At 48.1% G+C, this 25728-nt stretch overlaps 1 protein-coding gene across 1 annotated transcript in view; it reads left to right on the forward strand.

Moving 5' to 3' along the window:
• The first annotated feature begins 9765 nt into the window (after window positions 1–9765).
• Window positions 9766–25728, forward strand: part of FMN1 (formin 1) — a 167624-nt gene continuing 151661 nt past the window's right edge. Inside the window, exons 1-2 of the mRNA XM_054400699.1 lie at window positions 9766–11163; window positions 15178–15295. Of these exons, the coding sequence (XP_054256674.1) occupies window positions 9766–11163; window positions 15178–15295 (1516 nt within the window). The remainder of the gene's footprint in view (window positions 11164–15177; window positions 15296–25728) is intronic.

The following is a 25728-nucleotide window of genomic DNA, read 5'->3' on the forward strand; positions in this document are numbered from 1 at the left end:
CTTGCCCCCTGGGCACTCTGCTGGCTCATCTCCAGCCACTTGTCCATTAGCACCCCCAGGTCCCTTTCTGTAGCACAACTTTCATCAACACTGCCCCAAGCCTGGAGCGTTCATGGGGTTGTTGTAGCCCAAGTGCAGGAGCTGGCACTTGGACTTACTGAAGCACATCCCATTGACCTCTGCCCATTGATCTCTGTAGAGCCTCCCTACCCTTCAGCAGGTCACCAGTCCCACCTGATTTGGTGTCACCTGCAGATTTACTCATGGTGCACTCCAGCTCCTCCCCAAGAGCATTGATAAAGATGTTCCACAGCAGTGGTCCTAATGCTGAGCCCTGAGGAACACCACTTGGCCTGGTTGCCAGCTGGATGTAACTCCACTGAGCACCACTCTTTGGGCCCAGCTGTCCAGCTGGTGTTTGATGAGCTGAGCCTGTGCTCATCCAAGCCATGACCAGTTTTTTTCATGAGAATTCCATGGGAAACAGTGTCAGAGGCTTTATGCAAGTCCAGGTAAGACAATATACACAGCCTTTCCCTTATCCACCAGGTGGTCATCTTGTCAGAGAGGGAGATGAGGTTGTGCCACTGGTCACAGGGAACAGGTTGCCCAGGGAGGTGGTGGAAGCCTCATCCCTGGAGGTTTTTGCAGCCAGGCTGGATGTGGCTGTAAGCAGCCTGCTGTAGTGTGAGGTGTCCCTGCCCATGGCAGGGGGGTTGGAGCTGCATGATCCTTGAGGTCCCTTCCAACCCTGACAATTCTGTGACACAGACTGCTGGGAGCCATGCTGCTGCTTCTCAGGAATGACAGAATCACAGAATGGCTTAGGTTGGAAGAGACCTTAGAGGTCATCTACTCCAGCCTCTCTGCCATGGCACTGGAGTCAGACTGGCTGTGAATTTGACAAGAGAAGTTTCTAAGCTGAAGAATCAGATGGCAGCCTGAGCTGACCACAGTGTGAGACACTTGCTCAGCATGGGCCAGCCTGATCCAGCTGGCAATGCCCATATGTTCCTGTGATGAGCAGGAACCAGCCTACAGATCACAAAATCACTGAATGTTAGGGGTTGGAAAGAATCTCTAGAGACTGTCTGGTCCAACCCCCCTGCCAGAGCAGGAGCACCCAGGGCAGGTCACACAGGAACACATCCAGATGGGGCTGGAAAGTCTCCAGATAGAGACTCCACAACCTCTCTGGGCAGCCTGCTCCAGGGCTCTGGCACCCTCACCACACAGAAGTGTCTCCTTGTGTTGAGGTGGAGCCTCCTGTGTGCCAGCTTGTCCCTGTTGTTCCTTGTCCTGTCACTGTGCACCACCAAACACAGCTGGCACCTTCATCCCACCCCTCAGCTATTGATAGACATTGATCAGATCCCCTCTCAGCCTTCTCCAGGCTAAACAAGAGACAGAGACAGTTTTGGCAGGAATATTCACATTGGAAGGGGAAGGGAACAACATATAATAGATGAGGAAGGAAAGAGGCAGGAGTGGTTGAAAGAAGATTGTTTTAAGACTCAACTACCTCATAAGGTTGTGGCAAGAGCACCACAAATATGTGTAACAGTGACATCTCTTGGTAGAAATGCCAGAACTCCCTGAGTCCATTGAAAAGGCTTTGAATGATGCTTGCACTCCCTCTTGCTATGCTCTTGAGCTTGTTATAAAATTGATTTCTTGTCCTAACCCCCTTTTCCTGAAGTGATTGGTTAGAAAGCTCTTGCAGTGCTATGAAGGGATAGGTTTGTCCTTGCAATAAAGTGGTGGTGACGTCCTCCTGCCTGGGGGTGTTGAAGGCCAGGCTGGATGAGACCTTGAGCAGCTGAGGCTAGTTGAGAGGTGTCCCTGGGCATGGTGGGGAGGTTGGAGCAGATGAGCTCTGAGGTCCCTTCAAACCTGAGCCATTCTAGGACTGACCACTGCTCCAAACATGCTACAACAGGTAGAATCTAGTCTGCATATATGGAATTGTTGTATAGAGCAGGAGGAATTCCAAATTAAAAGCCATTTCAAACAATAATTTGCACAAAATAAGAGACATCTTCCAACAGCAAGCAGTTTGTTTCCATTTTTCTTACTTTTTTTGTTAAGCAACAACTTCTGTCTAAAAGTCCAAATCATTATGAAAAAGGGAATTATTTCATTTCCTTGTGGTCACCAAGGAACAATATTTATTCCACTGTTTCTAAGAGATGCAGAAGACAAGCCTCAATTTGTATCAAAAAAGGGTGCTCAGCGTGGGCTGATGGACGGTAACCAGGACACTTTGAGCCTCCAGTTCGCTCCATGTGAGTCACTTGAAAGCCTCTCAGCATAGAAGGTTGAGTGAATTACTTACAGATCTGTAAGACTATTTCTCTGCTTCAAGATGAGTCCAGTTGTGTGAGAAGGGATTGGAGGAGGACCTCCCAAAAGAATGGGAGTGAAAAGGCTGCTGCTGGTGCTGCCATCAGACCCCAATTGCTCTGCAGCACTGCTGTAAGAAAGATAATAGCCAAAAATAGAGAAGATCTAGAGAGATAATGACACTAAACAGAAATGCAGCTCCACCCTATTGCTTTTATGGCATTTTATCTCAGTTCAAAAAACCCCCAAAAACCCCAAACCCTAAATGGGATGTGAAAATGCAGCTAAAATAGCTATTGTTGTAACCATAAATGAACTCTTAATTCTGGTGAATTGTTTAGTGTGGCTAAGTGGATTTTATTTTCTAATTCTTTTTTAATTCATCTTTCTGAACTATCATATCATGGGAGAACAAAAAGCCTGTTGGAATGTAAAGAAGGTGAAAAGGTAGGGACTTAGAAGAGGAAAGCACAAGGGGAAGAGATTAAAAATTGATCTCCATTCTTTGTTACACTAAGTGCTGGCCTCTGTGCCTTAGTGCACAAAGATCTTACTCAGTTTACTTAGCTTACAGTGATCTTCTGTTCCCTGCCTTTGCTTCTTGGATGTCTGCTGGTTTTAATCAGGAGTGATGCCAACACTGCCACAGCAGTACCCTGGTTTTGTTTCACAGGATTCCTTTTTGTAAGGAGTCCTCCTTTTTTCCCAGGAGTCCCATGGAAAAGACAAGGGGTGATGGGGACAAGTTACTGCTGAGGACATTCCCTTTGGAGTCCAGAAGAAAGTTTGTCACCATGAGAACAGTCAGAGATTGGAATCTCTGAGGGCTGCCAGGATGATTGAGGGACTGGAGCACTGCCCTGTGAGGAGAGGCTGAGAGCCCTGGGGCTGTGCAGTCTGGAGAGGAGAAGACTGAGAGGGGATCTGATCAATGTCTATCAATAGCTGAGGGCTGGGGGTCCAGAGGGACAGGGACAGGCTCTGCTGAGTTGCACCCTGGGATGGGACAAGGGGCAATGGATAGAAACTGCAGCACAGGAGGTTCCACCTCAACATGAGGAGGAACTTCTTGACTGGGAGGGTCCCAGAGCACTGGAACAGGCTGCCCAGAGAGGTTGTGGAGTCTCCTTCTCTGGAGCCTTTCCAGCCCCATCTGGATGTGTTCCTGTGTGACCTGTGCTGGATTCTCTGCTCCTGCTCTGGCAGGAGTTAGACTCGATGATCTGTGGAGGTCTCTTCCAACCTTCAACATCTTGTGACTCCAGGGGAAGCAGTGAAGTCCCCAGTTTTAAGGCTCAGCTTGACAGGCTGCTGGGCCGCCTAACTTCAACTCCACTGTCACCTAGAAAGGTTGGAGCATCCTTGGGGTCCCATCCAACCTGGCACTTTTGGATGCTGCGTTTCACAGGCTTAGCTGTTCCCTAGGCTTATTGTGTGCAACATGCACACCTTCAGCATACTGCACTGCCTTGCTTTATGTGCTTTCTGCTCCACTCATTCTGGTAACTTTTGATAGGAACTATTTTAGCTGTGCTTCTGTTACTACATCCAAACTTAATTACTTACATTTGAAGGGATTGCATTGCTAACACCCAGCTCCTCAGACCTCAGGAGGATTGCTCACATAATGGTCAAGAGTGAGGTAACAGGGCTAAAACTAACGATGGAAATCCAGGACTTTCAGGTTTTCTGCCATCTTCTCTGCCTTTTTTCCTTTTTTAATTTTTTTTTATTTTTAGAGCATTGAAAGAGTTAAAATGCTAAGTATACAAGGAGATAAGCTGCAGGGGAGGCAGACAGAAGAAGCAGGAGAATGTTAAGATCATTATCAGTAGGGCTGGGGACAGGGCAGAGGGCAGGACTCTGGGCTGAGCTTCGGATCGCTTCCAACCCCTGAGCCACAGCCTGCTGCTTCATGTGCCCCTTCTGAAGCCTGGCACAGTTCCTGCATGTTTGGTTAGCAGATTCTTTGCAAGAAATTATGCAAATTTTCATTGGCTTAAATCTTTATGTGCTAAAAAAACCCCAACCAAACCAAACCAAGTTTTTTCTATACGATTCAGCTACTTTACCTCTTTATCTTTGTGCTCTCTTCACGTTTCTCCGGTTTGCTGTTAGAGTGATCTGAAGAGGAAATCTGAATAGACAGGGGATCAGAAAGCCTTGAACCCTGCAGTATGAGAGTGACAGAAATGAAATTACTTATTCTGCCTTTATTGTCTTGTTTCCTTCAAAGCTCCTTTAACAGCTGGTAGACACCTGAAGAACAGAAGTGGAGAGAGTTGTAGGTGTGACTTCTGTCTGTGATGAAATGTAGGTCACAAAGGGTGTGTGGAGTATTAAATGTGCTTTAAACAGTGAGCAGTGATTGTCCTTTTGTATTGTTAGAGCATGGCAAGTTGCTGTGACAGGTTTTGGGGGCTTTTCTGGGGCTCTGGAGAGTTGTCAGGGTTATGAAAGAAGCAGACTGGCAACATTATCAAAACTGATTTTCTTTTTTTTATTATTATTACTATTTTTTTCCTAGAGATTTTGGAGTTGTTTCTTCTTTCAGGTGCAGTATTGCAGCCTGTTCAGAGAGGCTTTCCTTATGAGCTAGATCCACCCAGCATTAAAACACTGCTGCCAACAAACTGGCTCCATCTCATTTGCACAGGACAATGGGATGGGTTCCTTCCCCTGCAAAAACGGGAAGGGCACATTCCCAGGGATGTGTTTTGCCCAGGAACAGTACCAGTGTGGATTTCATTAGCAGCTATCTAGCCCCTCAACAGGGAACTGTCCCCTGGGATGATATCCTCATACCTCAGCTATGAGGACAGGCTAAGGGAGCTGGGGTTATTCAGCCTGGAAAAGACTCTGAGGAAGGTCCCCTCAGAGCTGCCTTCCAATACCTGAAGGGATCCTACAGGAAGGCTGCAGAGGGAATTTTTACAAGAGTGTCCACTGACAGGACAAGGGGAAATGGATTTAAATTGAAGGAGAATAAGTTTAGATTGGATATTAGGAAGAAATTCTTCACTAGAAGGGTGGCAAGACTCTGGAATGGATTGTCCAGAGAGGTGGTGGATAACCCCTCCCTGGAGATGTTCACAGGGCCAGGCTGGATGTGGCCTTGAGTAACTTGGTCTGGTTGAGAGGCATCCCTGCCTGTGGCAAAGTGGTTGGATTAGATGATCTCTAAGGTCTCTTCTAGCCAGTTCTATGATTCTATGAAACTGTAAGAAATAAATCTTTACAACAGTGTTATTTGAGGTGAGGGTTTATGGTCTGACTGGGTGGTGACATTGAGAGACTGGCTGGTGTCCAGCTTTGGGACATTTCTCCAAGGGCAGAGACAGAGAAGAGTTCCTTTGTTCATCCCAGTGCTCAAAGAGCTTGAAAGGTTCTTCTCACTTCCTAGAGATCATTATCAAGAGAAGAGATCCCTAGAAAGCAGTATAATCTTCTGCAGGCTTGTGAGATTACTTCTGTGCTTATAACTTACATTTCTGCTTCTGGAGTTATAATTATTCAGTGTTCAACTCTTCAGTGTTCTGGCCTCTCGGTACAATGCCTCATAGAATCACAGAATAGCTCAGGCTGGAAGGGACCTTAGATCCCATCTCCTCCAACCTCCCCTCCATGGGCAGGGACACCTCTCAACTAGACTCAGCTGCCCAAGGCCTCATCCAGCCTGGCCTGCCTGAGGAGGCATCCACAGGGCAACCTGTTCCAGAGTCTCACCACCCTCCTACTGAAGAAATTCCTAAGATCCAATCTAACCCTACTCTCCTTCAGCTTCAAACCATTCCCCCTTGTCCTGTCTCTAGACACCCTGATGATAAGTCCCTCTGCAGCCTTCCTGCAGGATCCCTTCAGCTATTGGCAGGCAGCTCTGAGGTCCCCCTGGGGTCTTCTCCAGGCTGAACACCCCCAGCTCCCTCAGCCTGGCCTGACACTCACAGCACCATCCTTTGTCACTGCAGTTTGGTCACTGTCTCATAAATGTGTTGGGATGGTGTGTAGTAAATGATGGGTTTCCTGTTTTTAAGTCCCCTTTTTAACCCAAACTTTTCCTCTCTGCTGTGAAAATCATCAATATGCAGCTTGTGGCTGCTTTCAGTAACCTGCTTGTGTGCAGTGTTCCTAGGACTGAGGCAGCTTGGTGCACCTAGATTAGGAGAGTTTTATTCAAACTCTGGGTTGCCATTAATATAATCAGAGAGATAAATATTTTGGCAGTTTTGTCATAAAATGGAGTTTAGAATTGCTGTAGAGTTGCCTCCAAGAAGTCTCCTCTTAGAGGAAATCACCAGCACTGAGGCAGCTGCCTTCCACTTGGTTTGTTAAACCTGGGATTATAACAACACGTTGGTGCAGGGAGTCACAAAGATTGTCTCTCACAGGATCACAGGATGTCAGGGGTTGGAAGGGAGACATGGAGTCCACTCCCCCTGCCAGAGCAGGACCAGAGAATCCAGCACAGGTCACACAGGAACACATCCAGATGGGGCTGGAAAGGCTCCAGAGAAGGAGACTCCACAACCTCTCTGGGCAGCCTGTTCCAGTGCTCTGGGACCCTCCCAGTCAAGAAGTTCCTCCTCATGTTGAGGTGGAATCTCCTGTGCTGCAGTTTCTATCCATTGCCCCTTGTCCTTTCCACACATAGAGCTTCCTTTTCTGCTACTAGTAAATATCCAGCCTAGAAAAGCAAGGGAGCCATGAACTCTTGGTTGTTTCTGTCGTTGGCACCTGATGATCAGCATAGTGGAGAGGCAAGTCCTGAGTTTACTGCAGGCAGTAATGCAGAGGATGTTGTTTGGTGGTAATTAGCAGATAAAGCTGGGAATAATGATCCCAGGGCCCTTTGTCTGTAGGCATGCTCACAGCTCCATCGTTGACAAGGGGGTGTTAAGCTTCATCTGAGCCCTTAGTGTTACAATCTGATTTCCAGGAAACTTCCTGCAGGAGATACCAAGACTTTCGTTGTCGACTTTGTGATCTTTTGCAGTAGAGGGCAAAGGTAAACACAGGATTTTGTACAGCCTAAATGTTCAGAATTTAACCCCAAAATTAAATGTGTTGGGATACTCAGTGGTTGGTTGTTGGCTGTAATACTCAGTTTGTCAGTAAGCATTTTGTGGTACTTTGGGGCAGTGCTGTGCCCTGCAGCTGATTTGCCTGTGAAGGGCAGCGTTCCCCACCTTGCTTGTTTGTAGTTACTCATAAATTCATAAAATGGGTTTGGATTGGAAGGGACCTTAAATACCATCCAGTTCCAAACCTCCTGCCATAGGCAGGGACACCTCCCACCAGCCCAGATTGCCTCATCCAGCCTGGCCTTGAACACCTCCAGGGAGGGGACATCCACAACAACCTCCCTGGGCAAACTGTCCCAGTGTCTCCCCACCCTCACTGTAAAGAATTTCTTCCTAATCTCCAGTCTAAGTCTGCCCTCCTCAAGCTTCAATCCATTCCCTCTCACCCTATCACTACAAGCCCTTGTCAAAAGTCCCTTGCTTTCTTGTAGCCTAAATGTGTGACTGTGGAATGCCCCTCTAACTTGGGTACAAGAAAATAAGTCTCTTTGAATTTCCAAGGTGCCAGTGTGGAAATTTGACTACACAAACTTCTCCAGGGCCAGGGAATAATAAGAATATAAATTCCTGCAGATTTGCAGTCTCTGTAGTTTTAAAAGTAAAGGAACAAAAGCAAAGACTTTTGATTGGAACCTGTCCTAAAAGTTAGTGACTTTCTGAATATCAGAAGTGCTGGTGAGTATTTTGTTACCTTTATTTATATGTGAGTCATGGGGAAAAAAAAAAAAAAAGTATTGTCCCTGACAGCTTCTGTTAATATTGAATTGCAGTGTCTGGTGTTATACACCAGAGTGGTAGGTAGTAACTAAACCAAATCCTACACACACACCATTGCCAGGGTGAGGGGTCTGGAGCACAGCCCTGTGAGGAGAGCCTGAGGGAGCTGGGAGTGTTTAGCCTGGAGAAGAGGAGGCTCAGAGGAGACCTTACTGCTCTCTACAACTACCTGAAGGGAGGTTGTAGCCAGGTGGGGGGTTGGTCTCAAGCTGTGCAGGGGAGGTTTAGGTTGAATGTGAGTAAGAAATTCTTTGCAGAGAGATTTGCCATTGGAATGTGCTGTCCAGGGAGGTGGTGGAGTCACCATCCCTGGAAGTGTTTAAAATAAGACTGGGTGAGAAACTTAGTGCCACGGTTTAGTTGATTAGATGGTGTTGGGTGATAGGTTGGACTTGGTGATCTCAAAGGTCTTTTCCAACCTGTTTAATTCTGTGATTCTGTGATGGAGAGGTGAAAGGTGCAAAACACAAATGTCAGCAGAGGTTGTTGTGGTTTGAAAGAGCCCCAGCTGGGGTGCAGTGCTGACGGCCAGCCTGCCTGATTGCTAAACAGTTAACTTCGGCATTCCTGAGGGCTGGCTGTGCACCCTGCCCACCCAAAGAGCTCCCAGCCGCTGGGTGTGGCGCAAGGCTTTGATAAGTACCTGTGCTCAGTTCACGGCGCTGCGCAGAGTGAGGACGGCAGGAACATGAAACCAGTCCTGTCGGTTTTCGTTCCTGGCCCTGGAGGCTGAAATCTGCATTCCAGATGAAACCTGCAGCAAATCGGAAAGGAACCACTTTTTTTCTTTTTTTTTTTTTTCCCCCCTTCTCCCATTCTTTTCCTACTTTCTTCATCTCCAAGGGTGCTCACCCAAGCTTGCTCAGGCCGTCGGGGAACTGAGGGCTCTTCGCAGGCTGCGGGTGGCGACACTGGCAGCTTGGGATTCGTTACTTCGGCTTTCCATTTGACATTGTTTTTGGGGTGATTATGGATTTACCCAGGAAGATCTTTATCCAAGCGGGAAGCTTGCGCAGAAGGATCCGTCGGGAATCGTCTGCTGTGAAGCACTGGCAGCAGCTGGGGCACCGGCACAAGGAAGTAGCCAAGCACCGCTGTGCCCCGTGGTGTGCGGGAGGCTGGTCGGTGTAAGCACTTTGGAGCACGTAGGAAGTGGTGTGCAGCCAGTAGGATCGTAGGAGCCCCAGCAGCCACCATTGGTCGAATTTCCAACCGAGATTAGTGCCGCTGGCACCAGCGGCCGGGACAAAAAGCCCTTTGTGTAAAAGGGAGCGAGGCACCGGCGCTGCTGAGAACTTTGTTTACGGTGAGGTCCTTCGGCTGCTCTCGGAGCAGAGCTTGGAGACCTGAGGGGGACACTTGGCTGCCGGCTAGCAGCGCTGGGGGCAGCAGGAGGGGCAGGGTGGCCCGGGGGAGGCTGGCTGGCGGCCGTCTCAGGGCCGGGCAGCGCTGCCTGTCGCCGTGCCCGGAGTGAGCTCAGGCTGTGGCTGAATGCCTGTAGTAAATATTTGTTCTGCAGTTAGTAGCGCTGCTAGCAGGGAACTTGTTCTGTGCTTCATACAACATGGAAGGAGGAAATGGGGTGCCCGAGTGTAGTGAGCTTGCAGAGCTGGAGAACGCAGCAGCAGACGAACCTGAGCTTTTCACTACTTTTTCCGTGAAAACGCTTCTCGGATTTACAGCTAAACTTGACTCTGCGGCTTCCAGAGAAGAAACAACAGTGCTTAAAGCATTCCAACCTTTGCACCCCAGTGTAAACAACCCTGCTAACACCTGGCATGTGAGGAATGATGATGGTTGTAGCGACGGCTCAGGAGATCAGCACGCCGTGAACAGTGCCAGTGGCCAAGCTGACCCAGTGGCTGGCAGGCAAACCGGCCTGGAACTGGACTTAGCTGAACAAAATGAATTGCTTCTTCACCACCTGAGGCTGGTACAGGCTTCTTTGTCTGAATCTGACAACGACGACAAGGATGCTATTCTTGTGCAGGGGACTTTGGTTCATACAACAAGTGACACAGAGTCAGATGTGGAGAGTAAGGACTTGGAGACCGATGCAGACTGTGCGAGCGAGTCGGGGCTCAGCAGCGCTGCTGTGTCTGCTGAGGCTTTGGGTGATAACAATCGACACAAGGAAGAGTCAGAATCAGAAGGGCACAGCAGCAGCGATGACGCTGTGGGTACGGATGACATTGAGTTACACCCAGCACTTTCTAAGCAGCTCTCCAAAGAGCTGGATGATGTTCTGGAGCATGACTCCTGTGGAAAAGACAGGCTATTAATGGATGAGCAGTTCAGTCGCTCGCTTGCTACAGGGGAATGCCCTCCAGAACTTCTGCCTGAAGAACAAAGACCTTCAGCTGATCATACGTTGCTCCCCAAAACAGCGCTGGCTGAAAAGACTTTCCAGCTGCCTGCTTTCTTCAGTGGGCTGCGTGTGAGGAAAAAGGGACTACCCACGGAGCATGGGGAAACTGTGACAGAAATCAAACCACGGGAGAATGATTTAGCTCTGCTTAAATTACGCCAGCCGGTGAAGAAATCCAGCATCACCTCAGGTCTGACCACCAGGAGAAAATCAGCTGAGCCTAAAGCAAGTCCTACCTTCCTGGAACAGCTCTCACACTTGTTAAACATAGACGTCTCCAAGAATGAAAACAGAGCTGAGGGCTCTGCTGAGGGGTCTGCTGGGGAGACTGAGGACAACGATGAAGCTCAGGAGAACAAAGCCTCCAGCAAAACAGAGCCAGGGTTTCCCTCTGAGGAAGTGAAGTCAAGCCCTGCGGAATCTGCGTTGGAGGTCTTCAAAGCTTTATTCACACGGCCTCCTAAGAAGGAGTCCACTGCGGATACTTCGGAGCTGGAAGCCATAAAGCGCAAAATGAGAAATGAAAAAGAGTACTTGAAAGCTGTCTTTGAAAGGTCAAAATCAAAACCTGGGGATGGACCAGCAGACAAATCTGTAGGTTGAATTGTTTGGGTTTTTTCCTTCCTAAGATGTGGAACTAGATGGATTAAAAAAAAAAAAATACTGTTTAAAAATGATTAGTGGGAAAGGGCCAAATGTCAGAAATCTCTTTTCTCTTCTCTTTTCTCTTCTCTTTTCTCTTCTCTTTTCTCTTCTCTCTTTTCTCTTCTCTCTTTTCTCTTCTCTCTTTTCTCTTCTCTCTTTTCTCTTCTCTCTTTTCTCTTCTCTCTTTTCTCTTCTCTCTTTTCTCTTCTCTCTTTTCTCTTCTCTCTTTTCTCTTCTCTCTTTTCTCTTCTCTCTTTTCTCTTCTCTCTTCTTCTCTTCTCTCTTTTCTCTTCTCTCTTTTCTCTTCTCTCTTTTCTCTTCTCTCTTTTCTCTTCTCTCTTTTCTCTTCTCTCTTTTCTCTTCTCTCTTTTCTCTTCTCTCTTTTCTCTTCTCTCTTTTCTCTTCTCTCTTTTCTCTTCTCTCTTTTCTCTTCTCTCTTTTCTCTTCTCTCTCTTTCTCTTCTCTCTTCTCTCTCTTCTCTCTCTTCTCTCTCTTCTCTCTCTTCTCTTCTCTCTCTCTCTCTTCTCTCTCTCTCTCTCTCTTCTCTCTCTTCTCTCTCTTCTCTCTCTTCTCTCTCTTCTCTCTCTTCTCTCTCTTCTCTCTCTTCTCTCTCTTCTCTCTCTTCTCTCTCTTCTCTCTCTTCTCTCTCTTCTCTCTCTTCTCTCTCTTCTCTCTCTTCTCTCTCTTCTCTCTCTTCTCTCTCTTCTCTCTCTTCTCTCTCTTCTCTCTCTTCTCTCTCTTCTCTCTCTTCTCTCTCTTCTCTCTCTTCTCTCTCTTCTCTCTCTTCTCTCTAACTTTTGGATTCCCATCTGAAGAAATTTTGTTGCTACTTTGTCCAAATTCTTGGTCATCTGCAGCCGTAGAACTCAGAACTGGTGACAGGTCCATGAGAGTGGTCAGAGGGCTGGAGCACCTCTCCCATCAGGAGAGACTGAGAGAGTTGGGGCTGCTCAGTGTGGAGAGGAGAAGGCTCCGAGGTAACTTTCTTGTGGCCTTCCAGTATCTGAAAGGGGCTACAAGAAAGCTGGGGAGGGACTTTTTAGGATCTCAGGTAGTGACAGGACTGGGGGGAATGGAACAAAGCTGGAAGTGGGGAGATTCGGGCTGGATGTGAGTTCTTCCCCATGAGAGTGGTGAGAGCCTGGAATGGGTTGTGCAGGGAGGTGGTTGAGGTCCCATCCCTGGAGGTGTTTGCAGCCAGGCTGGATGAGGCTCTGGCCAGCCTGCTGTAGTGTGAGGTGTCCCTGCCCATGGCAGGGGGGTTGGAACTGGATGATCCTTGTGGTCCCTTCCAACCCTGACTGATTCTATGATGTTTGGATTGTCACAGCATGTTGGAAGTGAGAACTTAAAAAACAGTTTCTGGTTTTAAAAGACCACTGCAAACCAGTTGCCTGTGTGTTAAGGATGGCTTTAAATCACTTGGGTGCTGCAAATATTGACTGTAGCATTATTTAATAGTTGCTCAAGCTTTTTTTTTCCTTGCATTGAGTTTGTTGTTTGTGAAGGTAATATTTAAGTTTACCTTTAGAAAGAAATGATTCTATGATAAGAGCTGATAAAAGAAGTTATGGGTGATTTTCATCTCACTTTCTCCAGGACATAGAATGTGAAGTAATTTTTTTTTTTCATATTTACATGGCTTTGCAAATACTCACAAGAATTAAACCTTATCTGAGTATAATTTAATGTTTCCAAATAGACAATCCTAGTTGTAAATTAATGTAACCATTTGCAAGGTTAGTATTTTTAGACATGTGGAGATTTAGTATATTTTAAAGAAATAGTTAAAAAAAAAATAGTCAACCAAATAATAACTCTAAAATTCGACCAAATAATAACCCTAAATTCAAACAGCCCTAAGATTCAACCAGTTAATAACCTTAAAATCCAACCAAATAATAACCCTAACATTCAACCAAATAATAACCTAAATTCAACCAAATAATCCTGATTTCAACCAAATAATAACCTTAAAATTCAACCAAATAGTGACCCTAAAATTCAACCAACTAACCCTGAATCCCAACAGCTCCATCTTTGGCAGATAGACTCAATCCAGAAGATTGTTCTTGTTGACCCCCAGGGGAGAATTAACCTGAAGGATGAAATTTGCAGGGTCGGACCTTAGACCTGAAGCTCCTAAGAGTGAATTTGTTGTGCTTGTTGTGCTCTCTTTCTTTGCAAGATATTAGAAACTTGGCAGAAGTCTTGCCCAACAGCTGGGTAGACTGATAATACCAGTTTGTGGTAAATGGCCTGTGGGGAGAAGGAAAGAGGCACTTGCTGGCTGTGGCATGCACAGCAATTGCAGTCTGCTGCTGCCCTTCCCATTCCTGCCCTGCTTCTTCCTGCTGACACCGTTCCCCGGCGCTGGCTCAGCGCTTGTGTGGCTCACAGCAAACCTGGCTGGGGAGCTGTCACCACAGCTGACAGCATAGGAGGCTATTCAAGGTGTCTGCTTAATGTCTGGCCTGGTACAAATCTGCATTTTCTGGGGGCAAAGCCAGAGTAAGAGGATCTTGCCTTTGCTCTTCCCTTGCTGTTTGCAGGATCACTTTCCTGTAGGCTTTTCCTGCTGCTGCAGCTGTGGAAGAAGGTGGAAGCTGTCCCCTGCCTGTGGCATGGGGCTTGGAACTAGAAGATCCTTGAGGTCCTTTCCAACCTGGACAATTCTGTGATTCTGTGTCTGTGCAAGTTACTCCTAGTAGCATTTTGTAAATCAAGGTGAAGAACTGTTGGGAATGTAACAAAAAAAACCCCAAACCCCCAATCCAAAACGTAAACCTCTAAAAAAAAGCCGGTTTAGTGTTTCCCCCCACCCTCTCCCATTTCAAGGGTTATTTTAGCATTCCAGTTGACACTGCAGGCCCATTAAGAGCTGCAGAAGCCCTTTGATGTGGCAGCATTATGTGGACTGAGCAAGCTGCTGGGGGGTGGGGCAGGAATTTCATAAACCAGCTCTGCTTCCAGAAAATTGTGTTGTCAGATGATACCTTAGGTAAATCACACTGATGTTTACTCCTCAGCAGAGCCCACATGGGTCTTGTCACTCTGGGAAAAGAAACCCTTCAGTTAGAATCATAGAATCAGTCAGGGTTGGAAGGGACCACAAGGATCATCCAGTTCCAACCCCCCTGCCATGGGCAGGGACACCTCACACTACATCAGGCTGGCCAGAGTCTCATCCAGCCTGGCTGCAAACACCTCCAGGGATGGAGCCTCAACCACCTCCCTGCACAACCCATTCCAGGCTCTCACCACTCTCCTGGGGAAGAACTTCTTCCTCACATCCAGCCTGAATCTCCCCACTTCCAGCTTCATTTCATCCCCCTCAGTCCTATCACTACCTGATAGCCTAAAAAGTCCCTCCCCAGCTTTCTTGTAGCCCCCTTCAGATACTGGAAGGCCACAAGAAGGTCACCTGGGAGCCTTCTCTTCTCCAGACTGAACAGCCCCAACTCTTTCACTCTGTCCTCATAGGAGAGGTGCTCCAGCCCTCTGCTCATCCTGGTGGCCCTCCTCTGGACACCTTCCAGCATGTCCAGATCCCTCTTGTAACAGAGGCTTCACAACTGGATGCAGTACTCCAGGTGGGGTCTCAGCAGAGCTGAGCAGAGGGGGAGAATCACCTCCCTTGGACCTGCTGGCCACACTTCTCTTGATGCAGCCCAGGATCTGACCTGTTCTTGACCCTCCTATATGGTTCATCAAGGGACAGAAGACAGCTTTGCATGTGGTAGTGGAAAGGTGCAACAAATCATGATATTCATTTCCTCCTCAGAGTTATTTTCCTGCCCTTGATTTCTTTATATCTCTTCCAGTACAGTTTCGGCAGAGTTGTACAGATCACCATTCCAGACTGAAGGTGCAGAGCTGAGTGTGGTGCTAGTTGCTGTGTTGGAATCCAGTAGTACTTGCAGACTTTAATTTTTTTTTTTTTTCCTTGCATAATTTTGACAGCCTGACCTGAGTCCCTCAGAGCAAGATGACAAGACTCCAGGGAGACTCCAAACTGTCTGGCCACCACCAAAAGCAGAGCATGAAGAAGTAAAAGTAGGATTAAAGTACACAGAAGCAGGTAAAGCAAAGAGCTGACACATGCAGAAATGATTTTCTGACATTTTTAATCTCGTTCAGCACAGAGATGGTGATAAGTCTCGAGAGTTTCTTACCTGGAAAAGCAGACTTTATGTTTGGAACAGGCTGCCCAGGGCTGGTTGTGGAGAGAGCAGCCCCAAGGAGAAGGACCTGGGAGTGCTGGTGGATAACAAGTTCTGCATGGCACAGCAATGTGCCCTGGGGGCCAAGAAGGCCAAGGGGGTCCTGGGGGGCATTCAGAGGAGTGTGTGCAGCAGAGCCAGGGAGGTTCTCCTCCCCCTCTGCTCTGCCCTGATGAGACCTCACCTGGAATATTGCATCCAGTTGTGGGCTGCCCAGTTCAGGAGGGACAGGGATCTGCTAGAGAGAGTCCAAGGGAGGGCTCCAAGGATGCTGCAGGGACTGGAGCAGTGCCTGGGGAGGAGAGGCTGAGAGCCCTGGGGCTGGTTAGTGTGGAGAGGAGAAGGCTGAGGGGGGATCTGATCAATGTCTATCAATAGCTGAGGGCTGGGGGTCAAGAGGGACAGGGACAGGCTCTGCTCAGTTGTGCCCTGGGATAGGACAAGAGGCAATGGATAGAAACTGCAGCACAGGAGGTTGCACCTCAACATGAGGAGGAACTTCTTGACTGTGAGGGTCCCAGAGCACTGGAACAGGCTGCCCAGAGAGGTTGTGGAGTCTCCTTCTCTGGAGCCTTTCCAACCCCATCTGGATGTGTTCCTGTGTGACCTGTGCTGGATTCTCTGGTCCTGCTCTGGCAGGGGGTTGGACTGGAAGATCTCCAGAGGTCCCTTCCAACCCCTAACATCCTCTGATCCTGAGTCTCCCTCTCTGGAGATCTTCAAGACCTGCCTGGCTGTGTTCCTGTGTGATCTGCTCTAGGTGACCCTGCTCTGGCAGGGGGGTTGCACTGGATGATCTCTAGAGATCCCTTCCGGCCCCTAACATTCTGTGATTCTGATTCTATTTTGGATGTGTTGTTTACTGCTGATTTTTAAATGCAAACAGCTAAATTTCTGCTGCAATCTGAATGTGTGCCTGTACACATTCAGGAGGAAGGAAGAGGCATTTCTGATGGGATTCAATTCAAATGAATGACAGAGTACTGAACTGAACAGGGAACCTGCCTGCCTCTTCCATTGCCTTGGAATGTGGAAGACAGTGACCTGCCAGACTCTAGTCTAGCTGCAGGTTTTATTCAGGTAGTGTCCAGGGAAGTCACAGAATCAACCAGGTTGGAAGAGACCTCCAAGATCACCAAGTCCAACTGATCACCCAACCCTTACTCATCAACCAGACCATGGCACTAAATGCCTCATCCAGTCCCTTCTTAAACACCTCCAGGGATGCTGACCCCACCACCTCCCTGGGCAGCCATTCCCATGGGCAGAAGTGATGAATCCGACTTGTGTATTAACAGAGGAACACTCCTACCTGCTCAGATGGCTTTTAGATGGTCCCATACTCAGGTGTGAGAGGGGGAGCCTGAAGCACAAGGCTAACTAGTTACCAGAGGAGCTCTCCACAGAGTAATACTTCTTCATTGTTTTTTTTACTATTTAGATAAATACTTGCACAACTTACTTACAAGGGGCAAAAGGTGATGACTGTAGCCACTGCAACTCTGCTTGAAATTTGTCTGCTTAAATGGAACCCAGGAAGTCTGTGTTACTCAAGAATGAGTCATCAAGCATGGAGTTGTCTGAAATCTCAACATGAAAGACAATAGACGCAGCTGCTCTTTGCGGAGTTGAGAAATACCACCTAGCAAGGATGAAGTGGAGTTAAAATCCAAGCTTGCTGTGAGAAATTGTACAGGGTAATGCCAATCTAGTTGATTGGAGAGGGTTGGGTGATCAGTTGGACTGGATGATCTTGGAGGTCTCTTCCAGCCTAGCTGATTCTATGATTGTATGCTTGTGTGGTCCTTTCCAATTCTGATGGATGTCCATTTAGGCCTTGTATATGAGAAGGAACACACAGGAGCAGTGGATCCACTGATTTGTAGTTTTTTAGCATATTGCTTCTTTCTGCCTATTTCCTCAGTTTTCTCTGCCTTAATCTTCCTTTGGTTTTGTTTTTGTTTTTAAAGTGGACATGATACTGGAAGGTAAAAGTTGCTGGAAGATGCAGAGAAGGTGTTTTGACAGGAACAACATGGCTCTAATATACAGAAAATTGAATGTACAGTGCATCTGATTGGTCTGAGATATGGGAGTCTATCACTAGATGACCAGGGCTGTTGGCAGGGAGTGCTCCAGGCCTTCTCTTAGGCCTAGAGTGATAGGATGAAGGGCAATGGCTTCAAACTAGAGCAGAGCAGATTTAGATTGGATGGTTAGGAACAAGTTCTGCACCATGAGGCTGCTGGAACACTGCAACAGGTTGCCCAGGGAGGTGGTTGAGGCTCCATCCCTCCACATATTCAAGGTGAGGCTGGACAAGGCTCTGAGTGACCTGCTCTAGTGGAGGATGTCCCTCCTGAGTGCAGAGGGGTTGGACTGGATGAGCTTTGGAGGTCCCTTCCAACCCAGACCTTGCTGTGATTCAGTGATTATAGAGGCTATGTGCTTTTGCAGCATTTAATCTTACCCAAATAAATGTTTTTCTCCTAGTGACTGTAATTGTCTGTGGCAAAACCAGATGCTGAAATCAAGAAAGGAAACTGAGCTAACAAAAGCTCCAGATTCTACTGCTCAGGGAGAAAGAAATGAGGTCAGGCTTTCCTGCCATTTGACTGGGCAGGCCAGGCTGGCCTGGAGCCCATGTAAATTGCTGCTCTTTGGTTTCTGTGATATTTTGGGTGGCAGTGCCATCAACGTGTGGATGGTTAGTTTGCTAAGGCAAATTTTTATCCAGAGCAGATGCTGCAGTTCATTAGTCAATGAACACAGACTGCTGGTGACTCAGCTGGGATGAGGCAGAAGTGGTGCCTGGAAAGGAAACAGACAAAGGCTTCATTGACAGCCTGTGTTGGAAGTGCAGCAGAGCTGTAGGTGTACCTGGGTGATGAGCAGGGTTGTGTTTCTCTCAGCTATTCATGGGGGCCAGAAGGCAGATGTGGCAGCAAGGCCACTGCCAGCAGTTGGAAATTGGAGGGATCGCTTACATCTGCTTTCCTCAGTGCTAGGGTGACACTTTTAAAGGGCCAGCATGGGAATGCATTCTGCAGTCTGCTGCAAGTGAGGGATGCTTCTGCTCAAGAGTAATGCTGATGCAATTAAAACCCAGGCTTTGTATTCAGTGTTGATTTTGTACTCAGTATTGATTTTGTACTCAATATTGATTTTATTGCCGGGGAAGGGGGTTATGATTTTGTTGGTGAACATGGAAGTGGCAACACAGCATCGCTTCTAAGCTCAGCATCGCTTCTATGCATCAAGAGAAGCATAGCCAGCAGGTCAAGGGAGGGGATTCTCCCCCTCTGCTCCACTCTGCTGAGACCACACCTGGAGCTCTGTGTCCAGGTCTGGAGCCTCTGTTCCAGGAAGGATCTGGAGGTGCTGGAAGGTGTCCAGAGAAGGGCCAGGAGGATGAGCAGAGGGCTGGAGCTGCTCTGCTCTGGAGACAGACTGAGAGAGTTGGGGTTGTGCAGTCTGGAGAGGAGAAGGCTCCCAGGAGACCTTCTGTGACCTTCCAGTATCTGAAGGGGGCTCCAAGGAAGCTGGGGAGGGAATTTTTAGGGTGTCAAGGAGTATTTGGACTGGGGGGAATGGAGCAAAACTAGAAATGGGGAGATTCGGATTGGATGTTAGGAAGAAATTCTTCCCCATGAGGGTGGTGAGAGCCTGGCACAGGTTGCCCAGGGAGGTGGTGGAAGCCTCATCCCTGGAGGTTTTTGCAGCCAGGCTGGATGTGGCTGTGAGCAACCTGCTGTAGTGTGAGGTGTCCCTGCCCATGGCAAGGGGGTTGGAACTTGGATGATCCTTGAGGTCCCTTCCAACCCTGACAATTCTGATTCTTTGAAACTGAGTAGTCCCAGCCAGTTTCAAGCTGAATTCCTATTTCTTACCCTAATGTTTCATCCTGGCTGCTAAGACCAGCTGAAAAATTCTTGATTTTGGAATAGAATTCACGAAGGATGTGTAGCAAGGATGTTTGTGAGTGTAGTCTTCCTCCACTGCTGTTCCATGATTCTCTGTAGCACAAACAATGGTGAAGTGACTGTTTTAACTTCCAGGCAATGGGTTAGGATAGACTGAATGATTAGGTAAGTGTTAATTTAGTACAGCTTTACTGCAGGTTTAAACAAAAGGAACCCATCCCAAGTGTGGTCACATCCAAGGATGCATCTATGGCTAAAAGCTTTTGTACTTCTGACAGGGTACAAGAGTCTGTACAGATTTTTATGAGATAGCAGAGAGTGTTTTAGTTTTTTTCTTCTCATTTTTTAGCATTTGCAGTACCACTGAAGACCTGGAAGTTGGAATCCTGTAATCCTCCTTACAAGTCTGCAGTCAAGTCTGTGATTTGCTTCCTTCAGCACTGAGCACTATGGCAGCTATGACAGGAAGGTTGGGATGTTGAGGGAGAGCCTTCCTGCCTTTTTGATCTTTTCTCACCTCCTTGCCTTGTTTTGCCTCCTTGTCCTTGTTGCCTGCTGGAAGCAAGAAATTCAGGCTTAATGTGGCCCACGCAGCAGACACCACAGTGACTCATAGCAGCTTGGAGGAGAAGCTAACTCCCTCCTGAGGCTTGCAGTCTGGCTTGGTGTGTGGGAAACAAACTGAAAAAGCAAATGGCCATAACAAGGAACACGTGTGTGAGGCTGGCTGGGCCTAGGGAGGATATTGGAAGCGAAAGGAGCTGGGGAACAAATGTGACTCTGCAGCAGGTTTGTCTCTGGCCTTGGTTGATGTCTTGTGTGGTCAGTCACAGTATTGCCACCCCCAGCACCTCAGTCTCAAGTGGGACACTTTGAATTAAAAGGATGCTATCATGATGATATTTTGGCATATCTCAGGCTTTTCTTATCCTCTAATTCCTCTGTTTGCATTGAGCAAGTGACTGTGTTGTCAGCTGCCAGTGTAATGAGCAGAAGCTGCCTACATGGTTCTGTAGAGAGACTGCGGCTTCTTTGGAGTGTGTCAGTCTAAGGCAGCTGAAGTCCATCAGCCTTTGGAGTGTGTCAGTCTCAGCTAGCTGAAGTCCAGCAGGTCTGCAGTGCACTACCCCAGTTATATCCTGGAACACCAGCAAAAGGCTCTTTTAGTTTGGAGCTGTAGGTTTATTCCCTGCAAATCTTCGCTGTGCAACGAAAGAGTTTTCTCTGCTCCTCCATTTCTGTGGTGTTTTCATTGCAAGTGTCATTTTCTGTTTCCTCCATAGTTCTTAAAGAGGTTAATCCTATTTCGTAAACATGAAATGTGAGGGGAGGGTAGGTGGTTCAGGTGGTGACAGCATCTAGCCTAGCAGAGGAGGCAAATTCCTGCCTGTACTGAGGGCACTCACCTGTGATGCCTGATCACACAGAATTCGTGTATGGGGGTGTTCAGCCTAGAGAGGAAAAGGCTCCAGGGGGACCTCAGAGCTGCCTGCCAATAGCTGAAGGGATCCTGCAGGAAGGCTGCAAGAGGGACTTCTCATCAGGGTGTCTAGAGACAGGCCAAGAGGGAATGGGTTGAAGCTGAGGCAGAGCAGGGTTAGAGTGGAGCTGAGGAAGAAGTTCTTCAGTAGGAGGGTGCTGAGACTCTGGCACAGGCTGCCCAGGGAGGCTGTGGCTGCCTCCTCCCTGGGGGTATTCAAGCTTGGATAAGACCTTGAGCAGCTGAGTCTAGCTGAGAGGTGTCCCTGAGCATGGTGGGGAGGTTGGAGCAGATGAGCTCTGAGGTCCCTTCCAACCTGATTCATTCTATGATGTAAATGCAGAAAATAAGCAGCTTATGTGAGAGAGAGAGAAGCATAATGGCGTGAACCAAAAGATGAGAGATAAGAGCAGGATTTCTTATCTTTCTTTGACATAAACTTCCTTTGTGGCCTTGAACAATTTGTGTTTGTCTCCTAAAAAAACAACCCCATGATGCTTGGTGGTGTTAGTGGCCTGAAAGATGTTGTTGTAACAGTAGCTGCTAACAGTTGGTTTCAAATCCAAATAAAAATGAAATTGACCTCTGTTTTTTTTTTTCTTTTGAGTAATTGCAGTTTATTGGATTTCAGTGTGGTATTTGGGGTTTAGTTCTGGGATTCTGTTATGAGCTCTATTACAATGAATTAGATAAAGCAGGACTACAGCAAGCAGGGTGTTAGTCACTGGTTGAGGACAGTGCTCTGCTTGATTTGCTGTGACCTCAGAGTGCAGATGGGCTGCATAAAGGTTTTGTCAATTATTTTCCTGCATTTATTGTGCAACAGGGCAGGCCTCTTTGTCTCTGTGATGTCAGTGCTTCATATTCTGGCAGATACACTGCCTTGGCTTGAGAAGCTGACTTTTATTCCAAGCCAGGTTGCTGTACCTGTATTATATCCCTCTACAGCAACATGATGCTTTCTCCCCTTACTTAACACCAACTAAAGCTGTAATTTTATGGATTTGGGAGGTATTTGAATCATAGAATGGTCTGGGTTGAAGGGACCTCCAAAGGTCATGTAGTCCAGCCCCCTCTGCAGTAAGCAGGGACATCCTCCACTAGATCAGGTTGCCCAGAGCATAGTCTGGCTTGGAAATCTCTACAGAGAGGAAATGGTCTCAAGTTGCACCAGGGGAAGTTTAGGTTGGACATTAGAAGAAACTTCCTCCCCAAAAGGGTTCTCCAACACTGGCACAGGCTGCTCAGAGAGGTGGTTGAATCCCCATCCCTGAAGGCGTTGAAGAGGCAGAGATGTGGTGGTGAGGGCTGTGGTTTAGCCCCAGCCTTGGTAGAGCTAGGGAATGGTTGGACTGGATGATCTGAAAGGTCTGTTCCAACCAAAATGCTTCTGTGATGCTAAAGAGAGTTGTGCATGTGCTGGTCAGTGCAGCAGCCACTTTGCCAGGTGCCTTGCAGCCCTCTCTGATAAGATTGCCTTTGCAAATACTTTTTAAAACCCCTCAAAACCAAGCAAGCAACAGGAATTTCCTTTACTTTTCTCTCCCCACTTCAGCTGATGCTGTTGTACATATGGTGGCTCTTGGGATAAGAGCAGAAGGATAGGCAGCTCTTAATGCTGAAAGTGGCTTCCTAAGGTGCTAGAGCTCCATTTCCAGCCCTTATGCTATCTTCTGGAATGCCTTCCAGGACATTGGGAGGCCTTTCCACTTCACCCATCTGTACAATATGGGTGAGAATCCTGACCTATTTTCAGGGCAAAGTCAATTCCTTGTCTGTCTATAGGCTGTTAGAACTAGACAGAGATGCAGGATGGACAAGAATCCTGACTTGCTGAACTTAAGCCTGCAGAAAAATCCCCCTTACCAATATGGTGACTGTGCCTAAGGCTGTGTGATAGAACGTTCAAGCCTTCCTGTACACTCAGGATTAAATTACACAGAATCACAGAATTGTCAGGGCTGGAAGGGACCTCAAGGATCATCCATTTCCAACCCCCCTGCCAAGGGCAGGGACACCTCACACTACAGCAGGTTGCTCACAGCCACATCCAGCCTGGCTGCAAAAACCTCCAGGGATGAGGCTTCCACCACCTCCCTGGGCAACCTGTGCCAGTCTCTCACCACCCTCATGGGGAAGAATTTCTTCCTAACATCCAATCCGAATCTCCCCATTTCTAGTTTTGCTCCATTCCCCCCAGTCCTATCACTCCTTGACACCCTAAAAAGTCCCTCCCCAGCTTTCTTGTAGCTCTCTTCAGATACTGGAAGGCCACAAGAAGGTCTTCTCGGAGCCTTCTCCTCTCCAGACTGCACAACCCCAACTCTTTCAGTCTGTCTCCAGAGCAGAGCAGCTCCAGCCCTCTGCTCATCCTCCTGGCCCTTCTCTGGACACCTTCCAGCACCTCCAGATCCTTCCTGTAACAGAGGCTCCTATCATCTAATACAGAATCACAGAATTGTCAGGGTTGGATGTATTATTACCAGGTGAGAAGGAAGAAGAGTTGTTCTGCACTTTGTTGAGATAAACTCCTCTGCTCACCATCTATAGAGATGTAGGAATTGTAGGAGCCCTAGTGGTTTTCAGCCTGGATCCATCCATTGCAGCAGACACCTGACAAGGACATAGAATCCTCGAGTGGTTTACATTGGAAGGGACCTCAGAGATCTACACCATGGGCAGGGACACCTCTCAGCTAGACTCAGCTGCTCAAGGCCTCATCCATCCTGACCTTGGACACGCCCAGGGAGGAGGCAGCCACAGCCTTCTGGGGCAGCCTGTGCCAGAGTCTCACCACCCTCCTGCTGAGGAACTTCTTCCTCAGCTCCACTCTAACCCTGCTCTGCCTCAGCTTCAAACCATTCCCCCCTGTGAGGGGTTTGGAGGGCACCATACAAGGAGAGACTGAGGGAGCTGGGGTTGGTTAGTCTTGAGAAGGCTGAGAGGAGATCTCATGCTCCCTACAACTCCCTGAAAGGAGGTTGGAGTGAGGCTGGGCTTGGTCTCTTCTCCAAAGTAATCAGTGATAGGAAATGGGTTGGAGTTGTGCCAGTGGAGGTTTAGATTGGACATGAGGAAAAACTTCTTTCCTGAGAGAGTGGTGAGGGGTTGGAAGAGGCTGCCCAGGGAGGTGGTGGAGTCACCATCCCTGGAGGTGTTCAAGAAGCTGCAGATGTGGTGCTTCAGGACATGGTTTAGTGGCCATGGCAGTTGGGTTAGGGTTGAACTCGATCTGAAAGGTCTTCTCTAGCCTTGGTGATTCTGTGATGCTGTGAAAGTTGCTCATGGCTGTGCTTGTGGGAGGAAAAGCCAGAACATTTGCTGCTGCTTAGGGCTGTGGGGCTGAAGAAGCCCCTGCAAGGTCACAGCAACGTACAAATCAACACAGAAATAAGCCACAGGGTGCGGCTGGGGCGAGGGGGGTCCCCACTGCCGCCATCTGGCGGTCACGGGGGAAACTACACGGGGGTGTGGGCGAATAATGGAGAGAACAAGAATTGTAGTGCAAGGGAATGTTGAAAACGACGGGACGGAGGGTCACCGAGCAGGGAGAGAAGATTAAGAAACCCTCAGTATTCTTACAAGTTAATGAATGGGCTTAATTAAAAGCTAATGATTTCCTGTGGGGTGTGGTGCAGCTCAGGAGAGTCGGATTGCACTCGGGTTTGCTTGTGTTTATTCTCTAATTACTTCTACATTGTGTTAAGATTGTTTTGCATGCTTCTGAATTCACTAAGTAAGGCTTTTTACAGAGATGAATGTGCTGACCACAAGTGGCTATGTAGGACATGGATCTTCAAAGCTGCTGCTTGAAGCTTTGAGATCATGGCAGAGAAGGTTCCTAAACTGCTAATGCAAAGTTGGAGGAGTAACTCATTTATTTGAAGTGAGTTGTGGAGATTCCTGTGGGAAAGGTTTTCATGTCAGAGTTCAGTCTGAGAGTAATTATTCAAGGTGGGAAGTGGTTTTATTGTCAAAGATGATTTATTATCAAAGACTACAAGAAAGCTGGGGAGGGACTTTTTAGGCTATCAGGTAGTGACAGGACTGGGGGGAATGGAATGAATCTGGAAGTGGGGAGATTCAGGCTGGATGTGAGGAAGAAGTTCTTTCCCATGAGAGTGGTGAGAGCCTGGAATGGGTTGTGCAGGGAGGTGGTTGAGGCCCCATCCCTGGAGGTGTTTGCAGCCAGGCTGGATGAGGCTCTGGCCATGCTGCTGTAGTGTGAGGTGTCCCTGCCCATGGCAGGGGGGTTGGAACTGGATGAGCCTTGTGGTCCCTTCCAACCCTGACTGATTCTATGATTCTATGATTCTAAGTAAAAGTAATCATTGCACAGCACAGTTTTGAACACAGATAGAATAATACTGTCCAGTTCTGGGCCCCTCAGGTCAAGAAGGACCTCAGGGAACTGCTTGAGACAATCCAGCACAGAGCCCCAGAGCTGCTGCAGGCAGTGGAACATCTCCTGTGAGGCCAGGCTGAGGGAGCTGGGGCTTGGAGCTTGGAGCAGAGGAGCCTGAGGGCTGCCCTCACTGCTGGGGATAAAGATGTGCAGGGCTGGAGCCAGGTTCTGCTCAGGGATGGCCAAGGACAGCACAAGGGGCACTGGGGCAAGCAGGAACAGAGGAGGGACAGGAGGGAAAACTTTGTGAGGGTGCCAGAGCCCTGGAGCAGGCTGCCCAGAGAGGTTGTGGAGTTTCCTTCTCCAACCCCACCTGGATGTGTTCCTGTGTGACCTGCCCTGGGTGACCCTGCTGTGGCAGGGGGGTTGGACTGGATGAGCTCTGGAGGTCCCTTCCAACCCCTAGCTTTCTGTGATTCTGTGTTTTCTTGCTTTTTGCAGCAGTTGTGGAGAATGGAAGTTGCCATTTGGAACCTGCTGACC

Source organism: Indicator indicator, chromosome 4 (genome assembly GCF_027791375.1).
Source record: "Indicator indicator isolate 239-I01 chromosome 4, UM_Iind_1.1, whole genome shotgun sequence".
In the NCBI taxonomy this organism is placed as follows: domain Eukaryota; kingdom Metazoa; phylum Chordata; class Aves; order Piciformes; family Indicatoridae; genus Indicator; species Indicator indicator.